This window comes from Thunnus thynnus, chromosome 19 (assembly GCF_963924715.1).
Source record: "Thunnus thynnus chromosome 19, fThuThy2.1, whole genome shotgun sequence".
In the NCBI taxonomy this organism is placed as follows: domain Eukaryota; kingdom Metazoa; phylum Chordata; class Actinopteri; order Scombriformes; family Scombridae; genus Thunnus; species Thunnus thynnus.
In genome coordinates, this window is record NC_089535.1 from 23,752,475 (window position 1) to 23,767,243 (window position 14,769).

The following is a 14,769-nucleotide window of genomic DNA, read 5'->3' on the forward strand; positions in this document are numbered from 1 at the left end:
ACAGTTAGATTTGCTAGACTATATGAGACACATTCAAAACCAGTCATTAAATTGATTGGATTAATTATTTTGTTTGACAAAGGGAAAAAGTGATGAGCACCCTTATCCATTAAATCTGAGGAAGGCCACAGGACCAGATCATTTTAGTGCTTTTGCTTGTACTGAAAGATTTTCAGCTGAGCTTGTGCCTGTGTGACGACCTATTTGTCAGTGTTTTATAGACATATAATACGTGACATGAATATGACATATTGTGTTATACCTCTTCTGAATTAAGTGTGTTGCATTCGCTGTATGTGGACAAAAAAAGTGTTGTACTGTAAAACTAATTTCAGAGATGTGTGACATTAATCTGAACTGGGCATCACGACACTGTTGCCTCACAGCAAGATGGTCTGGGGTTCGAACCCCGGCTGTCCCAAGTCCTTTCTGTGCAGAGTTTGCATGTTTTCCATGTGTTTGCATGGGTATGTCTTCTTCTTACATAGTTAGAAAAAAGAGGGGGGCGGGGGGGTCCCAAATAAACGTTCACCTTAGGGCCACCAGACTGGCAGGGCCGGACCTGGGTGTGGCTTAAACAAAGTGGGGCATCTGGTCTCTAAGCACCCGTGTCAATGCGTGCCACCTAGGCGACACATCATGCCTTAAGTGTCTGATGCTTACAGTACGCTGATAAGTACCTATAGGGACAGGATGGACAGTCAGAACATGTTCACCGGGAAGGTGGCTGCTGCTGTTATTGGGTTGGGAATATGTGCAGTGCTTGTCATGCAAGGTGGAGAAACGCAGGGCTCTGTCAGCATCGGGTACCCAACATGGAGGGAAACTGGACTGCTCGGTGCTCCAGCGCGAGCTGCGGTCTGCATCATCGCCGGGGTTTCCCTCCTCGCCACGGGCTGGCTGTACAGGCTGCTCTTCTGCCCCCTGGAGCTGCTCAAAGCACCCGACGATGTGGGATACATCGCCGAGGACGGTCGCTCCAAGGCGCAGGCTGCAAACCAGGTCCGCCGCAGGAGGAAAGCCGGAGAACTACCTCCGGTGTATCCAAACGGCTGGTACCGAGTGCTGGACTCACACATGCTGAAGACGGGCGAGGTCAAAAATGTCTCTGTAGTAGGTATGATACAAATTCAGTGGTAAAAACATGGGTTAATTACACTAAACAACCAGCTCCCATAATAGCGTGTGACGCATTCAATTGTTAAAGCTGGACAAACATGACCATAATAACAAAACAACATTGAAATAAGTCTTTTATTAAGGCCAAATCCCTCTGTGACATAACAAATAGCATCATTTAAATCTGAAAGCTTGTAGACTGAGGTGAGGAGGGGCTCAGGTAATATACAGGAAGTGATGATGCTGACAGTGCACCTCTATCTACCTGAGCTGCTGCAGTGATCAGTGTAGCAGAGTGATGTCATATTTAAAACATCTGAATCTAAATGTGTGATGCAGACAGGTGAGGTTTGAAGACCACCAGGAGACACTGGAACAAGAGTGCCAGAGTCTGTAGGATCTTATCTAAAAATGTTCTGTATCCTCTCCAGTTAATCAGATACACTAGTCTTTAATGAGACTAGCTGGTGCTGTAACTTATTTCATCACAGGCAAGGTCAGTTTATTTGTAGAGCACATTTCATACGCAAAGGCAACTCAAAGTGTTTTACATTATGTCTTAAAACAAGAAATTAATATTAGATTCGTAAAGATGGGAATACAAGTCACGAATACTTCAGGTATTCAAAGGCGTGCGTCAAAGTTTTAGACCGGCTTTAAAGGCAGTCAAAGTAGCAGCACGTCTATCTTCGGGAAATTTGTTCCACCTCTGTGGAGCATAGTAACTAAATACTCCATGTTTAGAGTGGACTCTAGGAACAGTTAGCAGACTGCCACAAGAGATTTGTTGCCACAAATTGTAAATCGACTGTTTTTTCTTTTGAGATTTATTAAGATTTGTTAAATTTCAAATTTTAATGAATAAAGATAATAACAATAAACTTTATTTATATAGCACCTTTCAAAACACAGTTACAAAGTGCTTTACAATAAAAACGAAACATATTTCAAACACAGAGAGATTAAAATGAACTAAAAGCCATAAAAAAATCCCCATTATAAAACACAAAGGGAGCAAAACATAAAATTAGAAATATTAAACATGAAATTAAAAACAAATGAAGTCAAGTAAAATAAGCAGGCAGCTCATGTAAAATCAGGAAATGCTTTCTGATGAAAGTTTTTTAAGGAGAGACTTGACAGAAGGCACTGACTCAGACAGCCTGATTTCCTTGGGCAGGTCGTTCCAGAGCCTCAGAGCTCTGATGGCAAAGGCTCTGTCTCCTTTGGTTTTCAGCCTAGACAGAAGACAGAAGACCTCTGCCCAGGAATCTCAAACTATGCAAAGGTTCATTAGGGATTAAAAGGTCTAAAATATAATCTGGAGACAGGTCATGAAGAGCCTTAAAGGGAATATCTTAGAATCAACCTTAAAACAAACAGGGAGCCAATGTAAAGTGACTTAAACAGGTGTGATGATGTGATCATGCCTCTTAGTTCTGGCAGCTGTTCTGTATAGTCTGTAGTCGTTTCAAGGTTTTTTGATTAAGACAAGAGAAAAGGCTGTTGAAACAATCAAGGTGTAAGGAGATAAAAGCATGTACAACACCTTCGGCATCTCTAAAATATCTAACAACCCTGATGGTTGTCAGTTTCAGATGTGTACAGTAGGTGTAGTGAAGCCAAGTTGCCGGGATACTGTAGTAGAGACAAGCTCATATTACAGAGATTTTTGGTACTTAAAGTATACATTTCAGACACAATGGCTTTTGGTATTTGTTAGAGGAGTCTGTACATTTTGTTGCTCAGTAACGATTTCTTTTTGAACAAAGCCTCATTGTTTCAGGTCAAACAAGCTTTAAACTGCTTGTTTGATTTAGAGGTGTATTGGAGGCAATGTTGTGGTTACTAATATTCACTGAATCACTTAATCACTTAATGGCAGTGGGGCTGCAACTAACAATTCCTTTGATTATTGATTAATCTGATGTTTATTTTCTCGATCCTTAAATAGCTCCTTTTGTCTGACCAAAACCCCAAATTATTCAGTCAATATATATATATATGAAACAGTGAAGCATCAAGAATGAAATGATGAATTGAAAATAAAAATAGTTGCATATTAGTTTTTCTGTTTAATTAATTTCATACTGAGTATTCAACTCATACCATGCTGGATGAGCCCAGATGAAATCTTCATGTTAATTAGCTGTACATAAAAATGCATTTTCAAATTTAAGCATATTGCTGTGTGCAGTATACAGCTAAGTAACACAACACAGAGGAGTCCTCTATACTGAATAGTTTGTTTTTGCTATTGTTCCTTAACCATTGACAGTGATATTTATGTTATTTGCAAGTTGTATCATAGAACAACTGATTTTCCCAAAACTGAAAGATCAGGATGTTGGGTTAGTCAGCAGCCTGATGTTAATAAAGCTTACTATGAGAACCAAGTTTGACCAAAATTACATATTAAACATATTTAAAAATATTTAAAACATATTTATCATTTAAAAACTACTACTAAGCTACAGTCTCTTATGATTGATTTTGATTCAGGAGCACTCAGCAGGCCTCTTTGATTGAGTGTTTATGGTGATCTGACAGACAATCTATCCTGTATCAGCATCAAAGCTTTTAATATGTCATTTTTTTAATACAGTATGTGTTGCTTGATAGCAGATCTTAAATTAGATTGTTTTCATGCTGATATGTGATCTATTTTGGCATGTTTCCATTGCGTCACCTGATTTAAAACAGTTACGTGTTTCACATTTTAAATGTGTCATACTGGTCTTGATATGTGATGGGACTGTTTGATCTGTTCAGAGAGTTTCTTTGAGTTTGAGTTCAAAAAGGTTTCAAAGAGGGCAAGGTGCTTTCATGTGTCAGTCATATCACCTGCCATCAATAAACAAACAACAACAAACAACATGAAAGGTTTTCTACCTGAAAAAGATACCCACCTGTAAAAAGAGACACCTGCTCTTGCAGAGTGATTCAATGTACAGCTGCAAATAACTAGTTGCTGATAAAGATTATTACCAATTAATCTGTCTATTCTTTGATTAATCACGTAATCCATAAAATATTTTTAAATTTGGGAAAAATTATGTCTTCAAATAGCAAGTTTTTAAATTTTATGACAATTGGCTGATCAATCAACTGATTGCTTCAGCGCTAATTCAGTGTTCCAACTTAAAACTGCTTACTGTGATAAGTGGAAAAAACAATTCAAGCTCTGCTTGCTAGCTTTTTCCTGAGCTGTTTTCATCAGCGGATGGAGTTTGCAAAGTTGTCATGGAGATGAATCTGTTGACATGTGAGCCAGATAGTAGCATAGCTAAAATTGATATGGATGATAAAAAACAGCTACTGAGCTTGCATGTCAACAGATCTATCTCCATGACAACTGAGCAAACTCCATCCACAGATGAGGAGATTGAGATTTGTTTAAAAGCTCCTGAAAACTAGTAAGCAGAGCAGTTGCTCTCAGCAGTTGCCAGGCAACTAATGGAAGTAGAAAGCAAGTTATTACTCCCAGCCAAGAAATTGTCCGGTACATAACTCGCTTTAAGTGGCAAATTGTCATTTTTATACTTTGGTTTTTGTACAGATTAAACAAACGAGATATTACGTGTTAATTAAAGATGCTGGTAGGTGGAGAGACGCAGGCTAGCTGTTTCCCACTGTTTCTAGTCTTTATGCTAACCATAGATAACCAGCTACTGGTTGTAGCTTCATTATTTAATGGATAGATATGAGAATAGTATCACTCTCATCTAACTCTCTGCCAGAAAGCAAATGAGTGTAATTCCCAAAATGTCAAACTATTCCTTTAAATCTCCTACACACTAAAAGTGTGCTGCAGATCAGTAATTGCCAAAGAGAGGATGGATTGCCAGAAAACCACAGAGTGTACTGTGCATGTTGGATAACATTAAACGATGAAGTACAGATTGTGTTTTTCTACAAACAACATGAATGCCTTTCTGTCCATGATGCGTAATATACAGTAGATATGACAGAGTTGTATTTTTCTTATCTTAAATCCATCTGTTCACCTTTCTCCACCTGTATTCCCTTTCAGCAAAAGTTCTACCTCCAGCCCCACCATTTTACTGTCCCAAATTCTTTTGACTCAAATCAAAACTTGGCCTCCTTTAGGGTCTGGATCTTGCTTTGAAGTACCGCAGTGCCTCACTCCTTACATTTCTCTGCTGTCATCCATTTACAGTATATTAAATTCTGCTCAGTGTGTCTTTTCCCCCGTGCAGTTCTCTCACATTGGGCTGTAGTTCAATTCTGCCCCACAACTCTCAAGGGGCAGCAGTGTGCTGCTGTGTCACCCCTCCTTTTGGTGAACCTTATTTTGGATTTCTCAGAATTTTACTGAGATTTACCCTGACTAGACACTGCTAGAGCTGGCTTACTCCTAACCACCGTCAACCAGCCTCTGCTAATCTGGGTGCAATCTGAGCACCGTAGGTCAGCCAAATGTTAAGCCAAATACAGTAGATACAGTAGGTAGAGATCCCCAGGTGTGGTGTCTGACTGGAAACAGATTCAGTCTAAGCATGCAACATGCAAAGTGATTCCCAAGACATACCATAGCTGTAGTCTATCCCTTGAACCTAATCAGACCAATCAAGACTAATTAAAGTGTATCTATATAAAGCAGTGACTTCAAACTGCTAGTGCTTAACCATTGCAAAAGAGACAGAGGATGAGGGAGGAACAAGGCAAAAGAAACATTTAAAACTGTTGCCTACATCTGTTTAAAGCCATGATGTGTACTGTTTAAAGTATAGTGTGTGGTGAAAAGAAAGACACTAGTTGATAGCAATGCATGATGGGGCTTTCAAATTTTTCTACAAACAGAAACTTGATCCATCAAAATAATTTGATGAAGAAGCTAAAATAAATTCTACCCATATGGGCTTTAATGATTAATGAAACAATTTTTAATTTCCACCAAGAGAGACATTAGAAAAAGTGAGATTTTTGTTTGTGTTTAATTTATTTCCTACATTTCATGATGTTACCATTGTGTTCTGAAGCGGTGGCTCATTCGAGAAAATATTTTTTACATTTGTCCCCACTGTAATTAATCCTCCTAGGTGAGCAGGTGGCAGTGTTTCGGGGCCAGGATGGGAAGGCCTATGTGGTGGATGCCTACTGCCCTCATCTGGGTGCCAACCTGGCTGTAGGAGGACGGGTTGTGGGAAGCTGCATAGAGTGCCCATTTCATGGATGGCGGTTTCAGGGTAACGATGGCAAGTGTGTGAGGATCCCCTATGCAGAAAAAGGTATTAATTGAAGGTGATGTCCAATGATTGGTCATTGTATTTTTCAAAATGTATCTACACTATTATGTCCCCTTGGTTAGGTGTGTAATTTAAAAAGTAAGCAACAAAATTATTTACTATAACTTAAATGCTAATTCATGTTTTATCATGTTTTACTTTTTCCTCCGTCTGTTTTTAGTAAAATAAAACTAAAAGTTAAACTTTGTCTCATGAAACTGCCACAATATAAAATCCTGATTTTGCTGTTATTATTCTTAGAGCCTTATCAGTTAAATGTAAAGAATTTTCGCCATACTAGTGACACTGCTCTAGGGATGGCAACATTGCTGTCAGGTCGTTGGTCGGTCTACTACTTTGGTCCAGACTGAAATATCTCAACAGCTACTGGATAGATTTCCATAAAATATTGTCCACACATTCATAGTCTCCACATGATGAATGTTAATTGGTTTGGTAATCCTCTGACCTTTCCTCTAGAGCCATTAGCAGATCATATTTTTCACTTTTCCAGTGAAATATTTTGACATGTACTTGATGGATTGGCATGAAATGTGGTACAGACATTCATGATTTCCAGAAGATGAATTCTAATAACTTTGGATCCCCTGAATTTTCCTCTGGTTCGACATTGGCTTCACATTTGTGATTTAAATATCTCAACAACTATTGGGAGGGATTTCTATGAAATCACTTTTGATCTAGAGCCACCACCGGCTCAAAATTTTAGTTGTTCAATGCTTTGTTTTATGACAAAATAGTACAACAGTTATAACTAATAGCATTCCCATCAGCCCCAGCTGTACTAATGTCTAATGTTGACAATTTGGCTTGAGGGTGACACTGCCCATGCAAGGTCAAAGTTCTGAAAGGTTAATTCTCTGAGAAGTATGAATGGACTCAATTAATTTATGCTATATGTACATACATGTACATATATAAGATGGGTGCTTGTTGAGAGGTCAAGGATTCAACAAAAATATTAAGATTCCCTACAGCAGATAGTGCACAAGTCTCAATTTGACCTGAGGGTGGCACCAGAGGCAAGCTGATGGGTTGTCCAGGTTTCATCCTCTGGGATGGTAAATATACTGTAATGACTTTAGATTATGGTGTTTTCTATGGTGTTATTGGTTTAAACATTATGTTGTGAAAGTCAACAAACCAGCATTTGTTCTTCATATGTTGATAGTCTGTGGTTGAACAATGTTGTAGACAGCTTTATGTCTACTGTTAGGGGTGAACAGTGAATTGCCAAAACACAGTCCTACCTATTTCCTTGTATGCATGCACACTAAAGAGACAATGATTTAGATTTTATTTGTCTTTCAGTGCCGGAGTTTGCCAATGTGCGCTGCTGGCCCAGCTGTGAGGTCAACTCTCAGATTCTGGTTTGGTTTCACTGTGATGGAGAAGATCCTCAGTGGACCATCCCAGAGCAGCAGGAGATTGCAAAGGGCGAGTGGGTCTATCGAGGGAGAACTGAACATTTCATCAATGCTCACATACAGGTATGCACTGTGATTTTATGTCTGCAGCATGATGATGTTTTAGTATGTTTGAGGACGTTGTTAGGTGTGTCTACAACTTCATATATTATTAATGTGGTTGTTTAGTGTAAAGAAATTGTACCTGTTCCCTCATTGTGGCTGGCTAGAGAGCAGGGAGGGAAAACTTTCTATAATGACACATGAATTCAGTTTCAAACCCCACCAGGAAGAGCAGATGTTTTTCACAGTCACATAAAGGTGACCTGTCTTCCCTTTAGGAGATCCCTGAAAATGCAGCAGATATCGCTCATCTGGCTCACCTTCACACACCAGGCATCGTCAGCGGAGTAGATCTGCGCTACACAAACAGCAAAACCTGGGAATTTTTGCGACATGACTGGAAGGTGAGATTTGATGTAATGATGATGGTGCTTTTGCAATCCTCAAAGCTTTGTATATTGAGTAGAGTTGTATATCTGTGCTATTTTTTTGAAAAGGATTTTAAAATGTACCTGAATGACCATTTTTCTTAACCTACTTTGCGCCATACTAGTGATTGTAATGTCAGACAGCTGGTTTAAGAATGAAAAGTCTTGACAAATATTGGATGACAATATTGGAAGACAATCATGTTCCTCAGAAGAGGAATCATATTCATTTTATAATCCCCTGACTTTTCACCCAGTGCACCATCAGGTCAAAAATTCTATTTGTCCAATACTTCAGTTTATGACAAAATACCTGCAAAACTAATGACATTCCCAGCAGCCTCAGCTGTACTCTGTGTTTAATGGCAGCATGCCAACACAAATTAATGCCTCTTTGTCTGTGTGTGTGTGTGTGTGTGTGTGTATTTATTCAAGGTTCAATGGGAACCAGAGTCAGAGCCCAACAAGCATTGTTCTCAGATGTTGGTGAAACATTCCCTAACTGTGTTTGGATGCCACTGGTCTCTGTTGGATATTCATGTTGTGGCCAGACAGGTACAGTAAAGTTCAAATGAGGAATGCAGTTTATACATAATTCCCTGCGATTGATTGTAAATTATATTGACAGAATATAGAATATAATATAATTAGTAGTTGTTTAATATTGTCTTGTGCTCTATGCTTCTTCAACTCAAGAGCACAGAACTGTGTTTCTCTAGACGGCTGTTAAATTTAGATGAAAAGTTAACATCATCTCTTCCTTCTGGCTGTTCTGAAGACACAGCTCTAAGGATTTCTCCTAGTGCTGCCGTCAAGTGTTTACTAAAACAGTACATGGCCCGATGGATGTAGATGTGTGCTGGAGCAGTCAGCAGCATTATTGTGGGATGAGCATGGACGTAAATTGTCACTGTTTTATTTTTAATTTGTTTACATTTCAGGTAGGACCAGGAGTGGTGTTTCTGCTGTTTGACCACAGTTTTTTGGGCCGGGGTGTGATCATGCACTGTGTGACTCCAGTGGAGCCTCTGTTGCAGTGTGTCTCTCACACTATCTTCTATCAGTCCAATATCCCACCTCTGGTGCCCAAATTCATCCTCAAAGCAGAGTGCATTCAGGTACAGCCCACACTGACCTTCTGCTAGCATTGTGACATACACTAGAACAACAGGACAAAAGTCTGGACTGAGCCCACTGTTGTTCTGTGATATCTGGAAAGAAATAAAAATGGTAAAAAACATTGGTTAGTGCAATGTTATTTACATTAATGATGGAATGTTATATTCATAGGTATGTTTTAATCAGTGTATAATCGCCTGACAATAAGAATCACTGTGTTTTTGTTACCTTAGAATGAGCCCTTTACATCTACATAGGGAGCTAGTCCTCTTCCACAAAGCCCACCATGTTGTACCGCCCAGACCAGAAAAACCAAATACTGGCTCAAGAGAGGACCTTTCATTTCTTTTGCAAGTTTTACGGCCACCATAGGTGGCAAAAAATCAGCAAATAGGAGTACCTCTATCAGCAGTCCGCAGACAGTCAGACTAACTATCAAGGAACTGTGGCGTTTTGGCTTTACATATGATATTCAACTTAAAAAGTTGTTCTATATCATAGTGTATCTTGGGAGTATACATCAAAAGTGGCTGAACTGCATGAATATTGTGCTTGCTACTTTGAGGTTTATTGGTAGTAAGTTTCAGTTTCAATTCAGAATTGCTTTTAAACTTCAATGTGAAGAGATTATTGTGTGTATTTGCCTCCCACTCTGCCTTTGATTTCATTTTGCCTCTTCATTGCCACCAGAAGTAACACCACACAATCACAGAAAAGGTGTAAGTAGTCCTCATTAAATGTGATAATTAGCTGTGTGGTAAAGTGAAAACTAATACATTGGCTCACAAGACATGGGGAAAAGTATTTTTGTGAATGGTAAATCAAAGGTTGTACTAATAGCTGTGCAGTCAGACACCAAAAATACACCCAGAACTCTAAAACTGACAGTTTTATCAGCTTGATATACAAGAGAAACAATGTGATTAAACACAGAACACATGGCAATTGTGTTTCTGCCTCAAAGAATCATTTTTAAAAGAATCATGTAGAATTATTTTTGTCAAATTACTTTGTTTCCTGATGTAGTACAAGCCACCAAAGGAAACTCATTTTTAGAGGGTAGTTCCAAGAGGTGGAGTTTGGATGAATTGCCAAATCTCAGCAGCTGACGTTTAATTCTTAGTCCTACTCAAGTGTAAGTCTGTTCCTTTTCAAATCTTCTGCAACTGTGCTACCTACTTGATTATCATGTGCTCACGAGAACTAAATGATAGAGGAAGTGCTGAGAGTACAAACAAATATGCTTTTAAGTGCATGTAAAGATGCAATACATGTCAAATTTGTTTAAATATTCATATTTACTCAGCGTTTGTCTTCTTCACAGCTTTTTGAAATCACAGTTTACAATCATGTCCAGTGACCTTCTCCTGTTTTCTTATTTTGTCTAGTTTGAACGGGATGTGATGATCTGGAACAATAAGAAGTACATCTCCAAGCCTCTTCTCGTGAAGGAGGATTCAGCCATCCGGAAGCACAGGCGCTGGTTCAGTCAATTCTACAGTGAGAACAGCCCGCGGCTGCAGTACCAGCATGACACTTTAAACTTCTGACCTCCTTGGACTACGGGGCGAGTGATCAGCAGAGAGATGTCTGATCAGGGTTGACATTAATCAGACGTCTCAGACGAGGGAGTCCACAGTTGGATTTTATCTCGCATGTAATAAATTGAAAGAAGAAAGGAGGCCTGACTTGTTTGTGGGAAAGTCTTGGGCATTCATTCATTCATTCTGGGCCTGAATCTTACATTAAACCTGAAATCCTCCTTAACTTCTTGTTTAAGTGGATAATTGGACTTTCCAGCCTCATATATGCAAGTGCCTGAAGCTGTCATGGATTAGTGTAACTGACTGAGAAGATTCAGGCCATAAATGTGAACTTTTGATGAACCAGTGCTAGTTATCAAAGCAAGCAATACTAAGAACACCAGAATTGCCTCGATGTAACTGAGAAGAAGACCATAAGATTGTCAAAATACCGTTTTACTCTGCAAAATGTGGATAATTTATATACTTACATATACAGTCCTATGCCTGAGTGACTGTTTCAGCATGTTTGACACAGTTTAATATAAACCACCTGCTTCTATTTGAGCAACTAATCAGCGAAAAGGTTCTTCTGTAGTATGTCTCACAATGCTATCATTTGATATTAGTTTCTGTGTTACTTTGACTTTAGAAAATATTAATCCGGCCGTCCACACTGTTAGTTTCAATCTTTAATGTGTAATCAAAGTCAGTCACAGGTTTAACTGCAGGTGTGTTTGTTTTCTCATTTATATCTCAGGTTACTCAACAGTGAGCTGATAGCATAGGCGGCGGGTAAGGCTGAGCATGGCGAAGGCAAATACTACTACAGTGGTGCTGAGCCGACGCCCGAGGGTGGGGGTGCTGCTGCTGGGCTGATGACGCATCTCTCTCGCTCTTGTTTTTGTATAATGGGCTGCTCAAGCGGCACACTTGCTCTTTTGGTTTTGTATAATGGGCTGGTCAATGTGGCCCACATAGCGAGCGGGGGATTTCTCCCGGTGCTCCTGATGGCTAGTCCGACTCTGAATTTAGGGAAGGCTTAGCCGTCTCTAGCCTACATTACCCGCCGCCCTTGGCTGATAGACATTTTCTAGTGACTATTGTGCAATGACAACTTAAGTAGTTTTATTAATCAGTGGTATTTCCTGTTATTATGCAGGAAATACCACTACAGCATAATCAGGAGGAGGATCTAGGGTAGTAATGACTACATGCTTTTTGTAAGTTACAGTCAATATTAAAGGAATAGAGAGTGATATGAGAAGATTGATATCAACCTTTTGTGTTAAGTAACAAGCTGAAGCGGGGAATGGATTAATTTAGTTTAGCATAAAGACTGGAGGCAGGAGGAAACAGCTAGCCCAGCTTTCTTCAAAGTGGCAAAAATATGCCCACCAGCACCTCTAAAGCTAACTCTTTAACAATTGCTGGAACAATTTCTTGGCCAAATACCAGCTGGGTGCAGTGACTGTGCGCAGCTTAGCAAAGTCTCGTCATGAAGTTGGCAGGTTGATACTACTGTGCCTGTACATAAACCTCCACTAAACTATGTGCTCACCAACTGTATCTGACAACTTGCTGTGGCATGCTGCAGTACTGGGCTGCATGGATGCTTATTTTTTGTGAAACTGACTTTGTGAAGAAATAGTTACAGCACATACCTACTCCTAAAATCGCAATTTTCAATTGTTTTTATTTCTGTTTGTGTATGAAATAAACTTACGAAATACAACATGATAACTTAGTAAGCTGAAGAGGTGGTGGTAGGGTGTAGTGGTGAACCAAGCTAGCTAGCTGTTTTCCCTCTGCTTCCAGTCTTTATGCTAAGCTATGCTAACCACATCCAGACTCCAGCATTGTGCTCTGCACAGACATTATATTTAGCTTCTCATCTCTTGGAAAGAATGGCAAATTAGCATATTTCCCAAAATGTTGAACTATTCCTTTAACAAGCATAATTGTACATACAGGTAGTAAGATAATGTGGCACAAATGGTGACAAATAAGGTGGTCCTTTGATTATGAGAGATGATGATTGTTGTGAAATTATAATGTACACAAAAATTATTGACCTGAATTGAATAGTATTAAAAGAAAATATGTCCTCCTTTAATGTATATCAGCATACAAAAACTTTGTTGTAGGGTTACCTCTCTGGTCCACATGAGTTATAAAGGATTATTGCATTAGTGTATTTTTTTTTTTTTAAAAAAAAGTTCATCTCCTGATGTCCTTTTTCACGAGTTTCTTGTTGATATTTTTCAAAGCTATACTTTGAAAACTTTTATTTAAATTCATTCATTTCTGTCTGATCATTTGATACAGTGGGGATGTTTACATGTGCACAGTAGTGTGATTATGGCCAATACTGCGATTAAGACATTAGTGCGATTATGATGTTTGCATGATTGCGAAGGTGACAACTCCCTTTAATAATCCTGTTTACATGTGTCATAAAGTTAGTTGGATTATATAAAGAGAGGTGTGACATTTAGTAGCATTGTTTACTTCCTGTTGTTATGTTTATTACTTTTAAGTCAATAATGAACACATGACGGCTCTAGTTAACCCGGCTGGGGTTTATTCTTCCATGCACGCCATACATGTCATCATGTACAACTCCTCAAACTTCCAGAAATGTTGTTTCTTCTCTGTTTTGCTTTCCATCATCACATTTGTCAACACTACAACCACATGGAGCACTACGTCACCAGTTGCCTATGCGCACCCTTATCAGAGTTTCAGTAATTTGACTGTATACATGCTCTGACTGGCCCCAAAAAAGTAATCCACATATTTTACTGTGATTATGCTTACTTGGACTATGAGCATAATCGCATTAACATAATTTGAGTATGGTGTTTACATGGGTTCTGCTTTACTCGCATTATTGCCTTAATCGCATTATAATCAAATTATTAACGTGCATGTAAATATAACCACTGTCATATTTTTTACATTACTCCTCTAGACCTCTGTCTCTGTAAGACAGCAATATGCTGATTCAGATTTTCTTTTTGTTCATTTACTCTGCACAGACATGACTCATTACTGACTTAATCATTGATGACGACAATGCTGTGAATCTTTATTAAATGCTGCTGTGCCTTCTTTGAAATGTGACAAAAATATAAAAGCAATAATGTTCAGTTGCCGGGTGGGGGTTGGTTATGTGGGATTGGCTGACATTACATTTTAATTTCCATGTTTCTGTTTGTCAGGTGGTCATAGAAGAGAGATACATTTCAAAGTAAATAACCAGTGATGTTAAAAAGCACAATACTTCATATGAACATCAGATGAACGCCTCCCTTCTGTTTCCTTTCAATATTAAAATGTATTTTTGTAACTAGCTAATCTACAGATGTAATGTTTATTTAAATATGCAGAATAAATCTGTCTGCTCTGCTCTAATGTGTTTGCTCATGCATGTCTGAAATGGCAAAATCTTTCCGTTGCACTGAATACGTTAGCATGTTAAATTGAGCAGAATGGTGAAATGTTCACTGTACTACTTGGCCAGTGGCACTTCTCTGCAGCTCATAATATTGCTTGGCACTGCGTATCTGAGAATGTACTTATCTTATCTTGGTTTATGGTGGGAGAGAACTGTTGCCTTTGCTTTACTAAAGCATTACATCAACAATTTACTCAGTTGAGCTTTGTCCAGGAAGAAGTAGACTAGCTGTAATGAGGAAATGCAGTACATTGAACTTGTGTTAAAGTTGAGTTAACTGTACTGAACAGAGAGAAAAAATATTTAAAAAAAAATCTTTATGTTATGAAGGATGGCTGAAGCAGAAGTCTTTGAATCTGAGGAAGAGGGCATGGTTACACT

The 14,769-nt window shown here is 38.8% G+C and overlaps 1 protein-coding gene across 1 annotated transcript; it reads left to right on the plus strand.

Moving 5' to 3' along the window:
- Positions 1–597: 597 nt before the first annotated feature.
- On the plus strand, positions 598–14,352 carry zgc:92275 (cholesterol 7-desaturase nvd). The gene is made up of 7 exons (XM_067574860.1): positions 598–1,117; positions 6,183–6,371; positions 7,701–7,879; positions 8,137–8,262; positions 8,722–8,841; positions 9,228–9,404; positions 10,794–14,352. Exons 1-7 carry the CDS (start codon positions 694–696, stop codon positions 10,953–10,955), a joined length of 1,377 nt encoding a protein of 458 aa, XP_067430961.1. The 5' UTR covers positions 598–693; the 3' UTR covers positions 10,956–14,352.
- The last annotated feature ends 417 nt before the right edge of the window (positions 14,353–14,769 follow it).

Bases quoted from the DNA above. Each gene is read 5' to 3' on its own strand.
- zgc:92275 (XM_067574860.1), top strand. From the start codon at position 694: ATGGACAGTCAGAACATGTTCACCGGGAAGGTGGCTGCTGCTGTTATT. The intron at 1,118-6,182 runs GTATGATACAAA...TAATCCTCCTAG, and splicing joins CAAAAATGTCTCTGTAGTAG to GTGAGCAGGTGGCAGTGTTT. The intron at 8,263-8,721 runs GTGAGATTTGAT...TATTTATTCAAG, and splicing joins TTTTGCGACATGACTGGAAG to GTTCAATGGGAACCAGAGTC.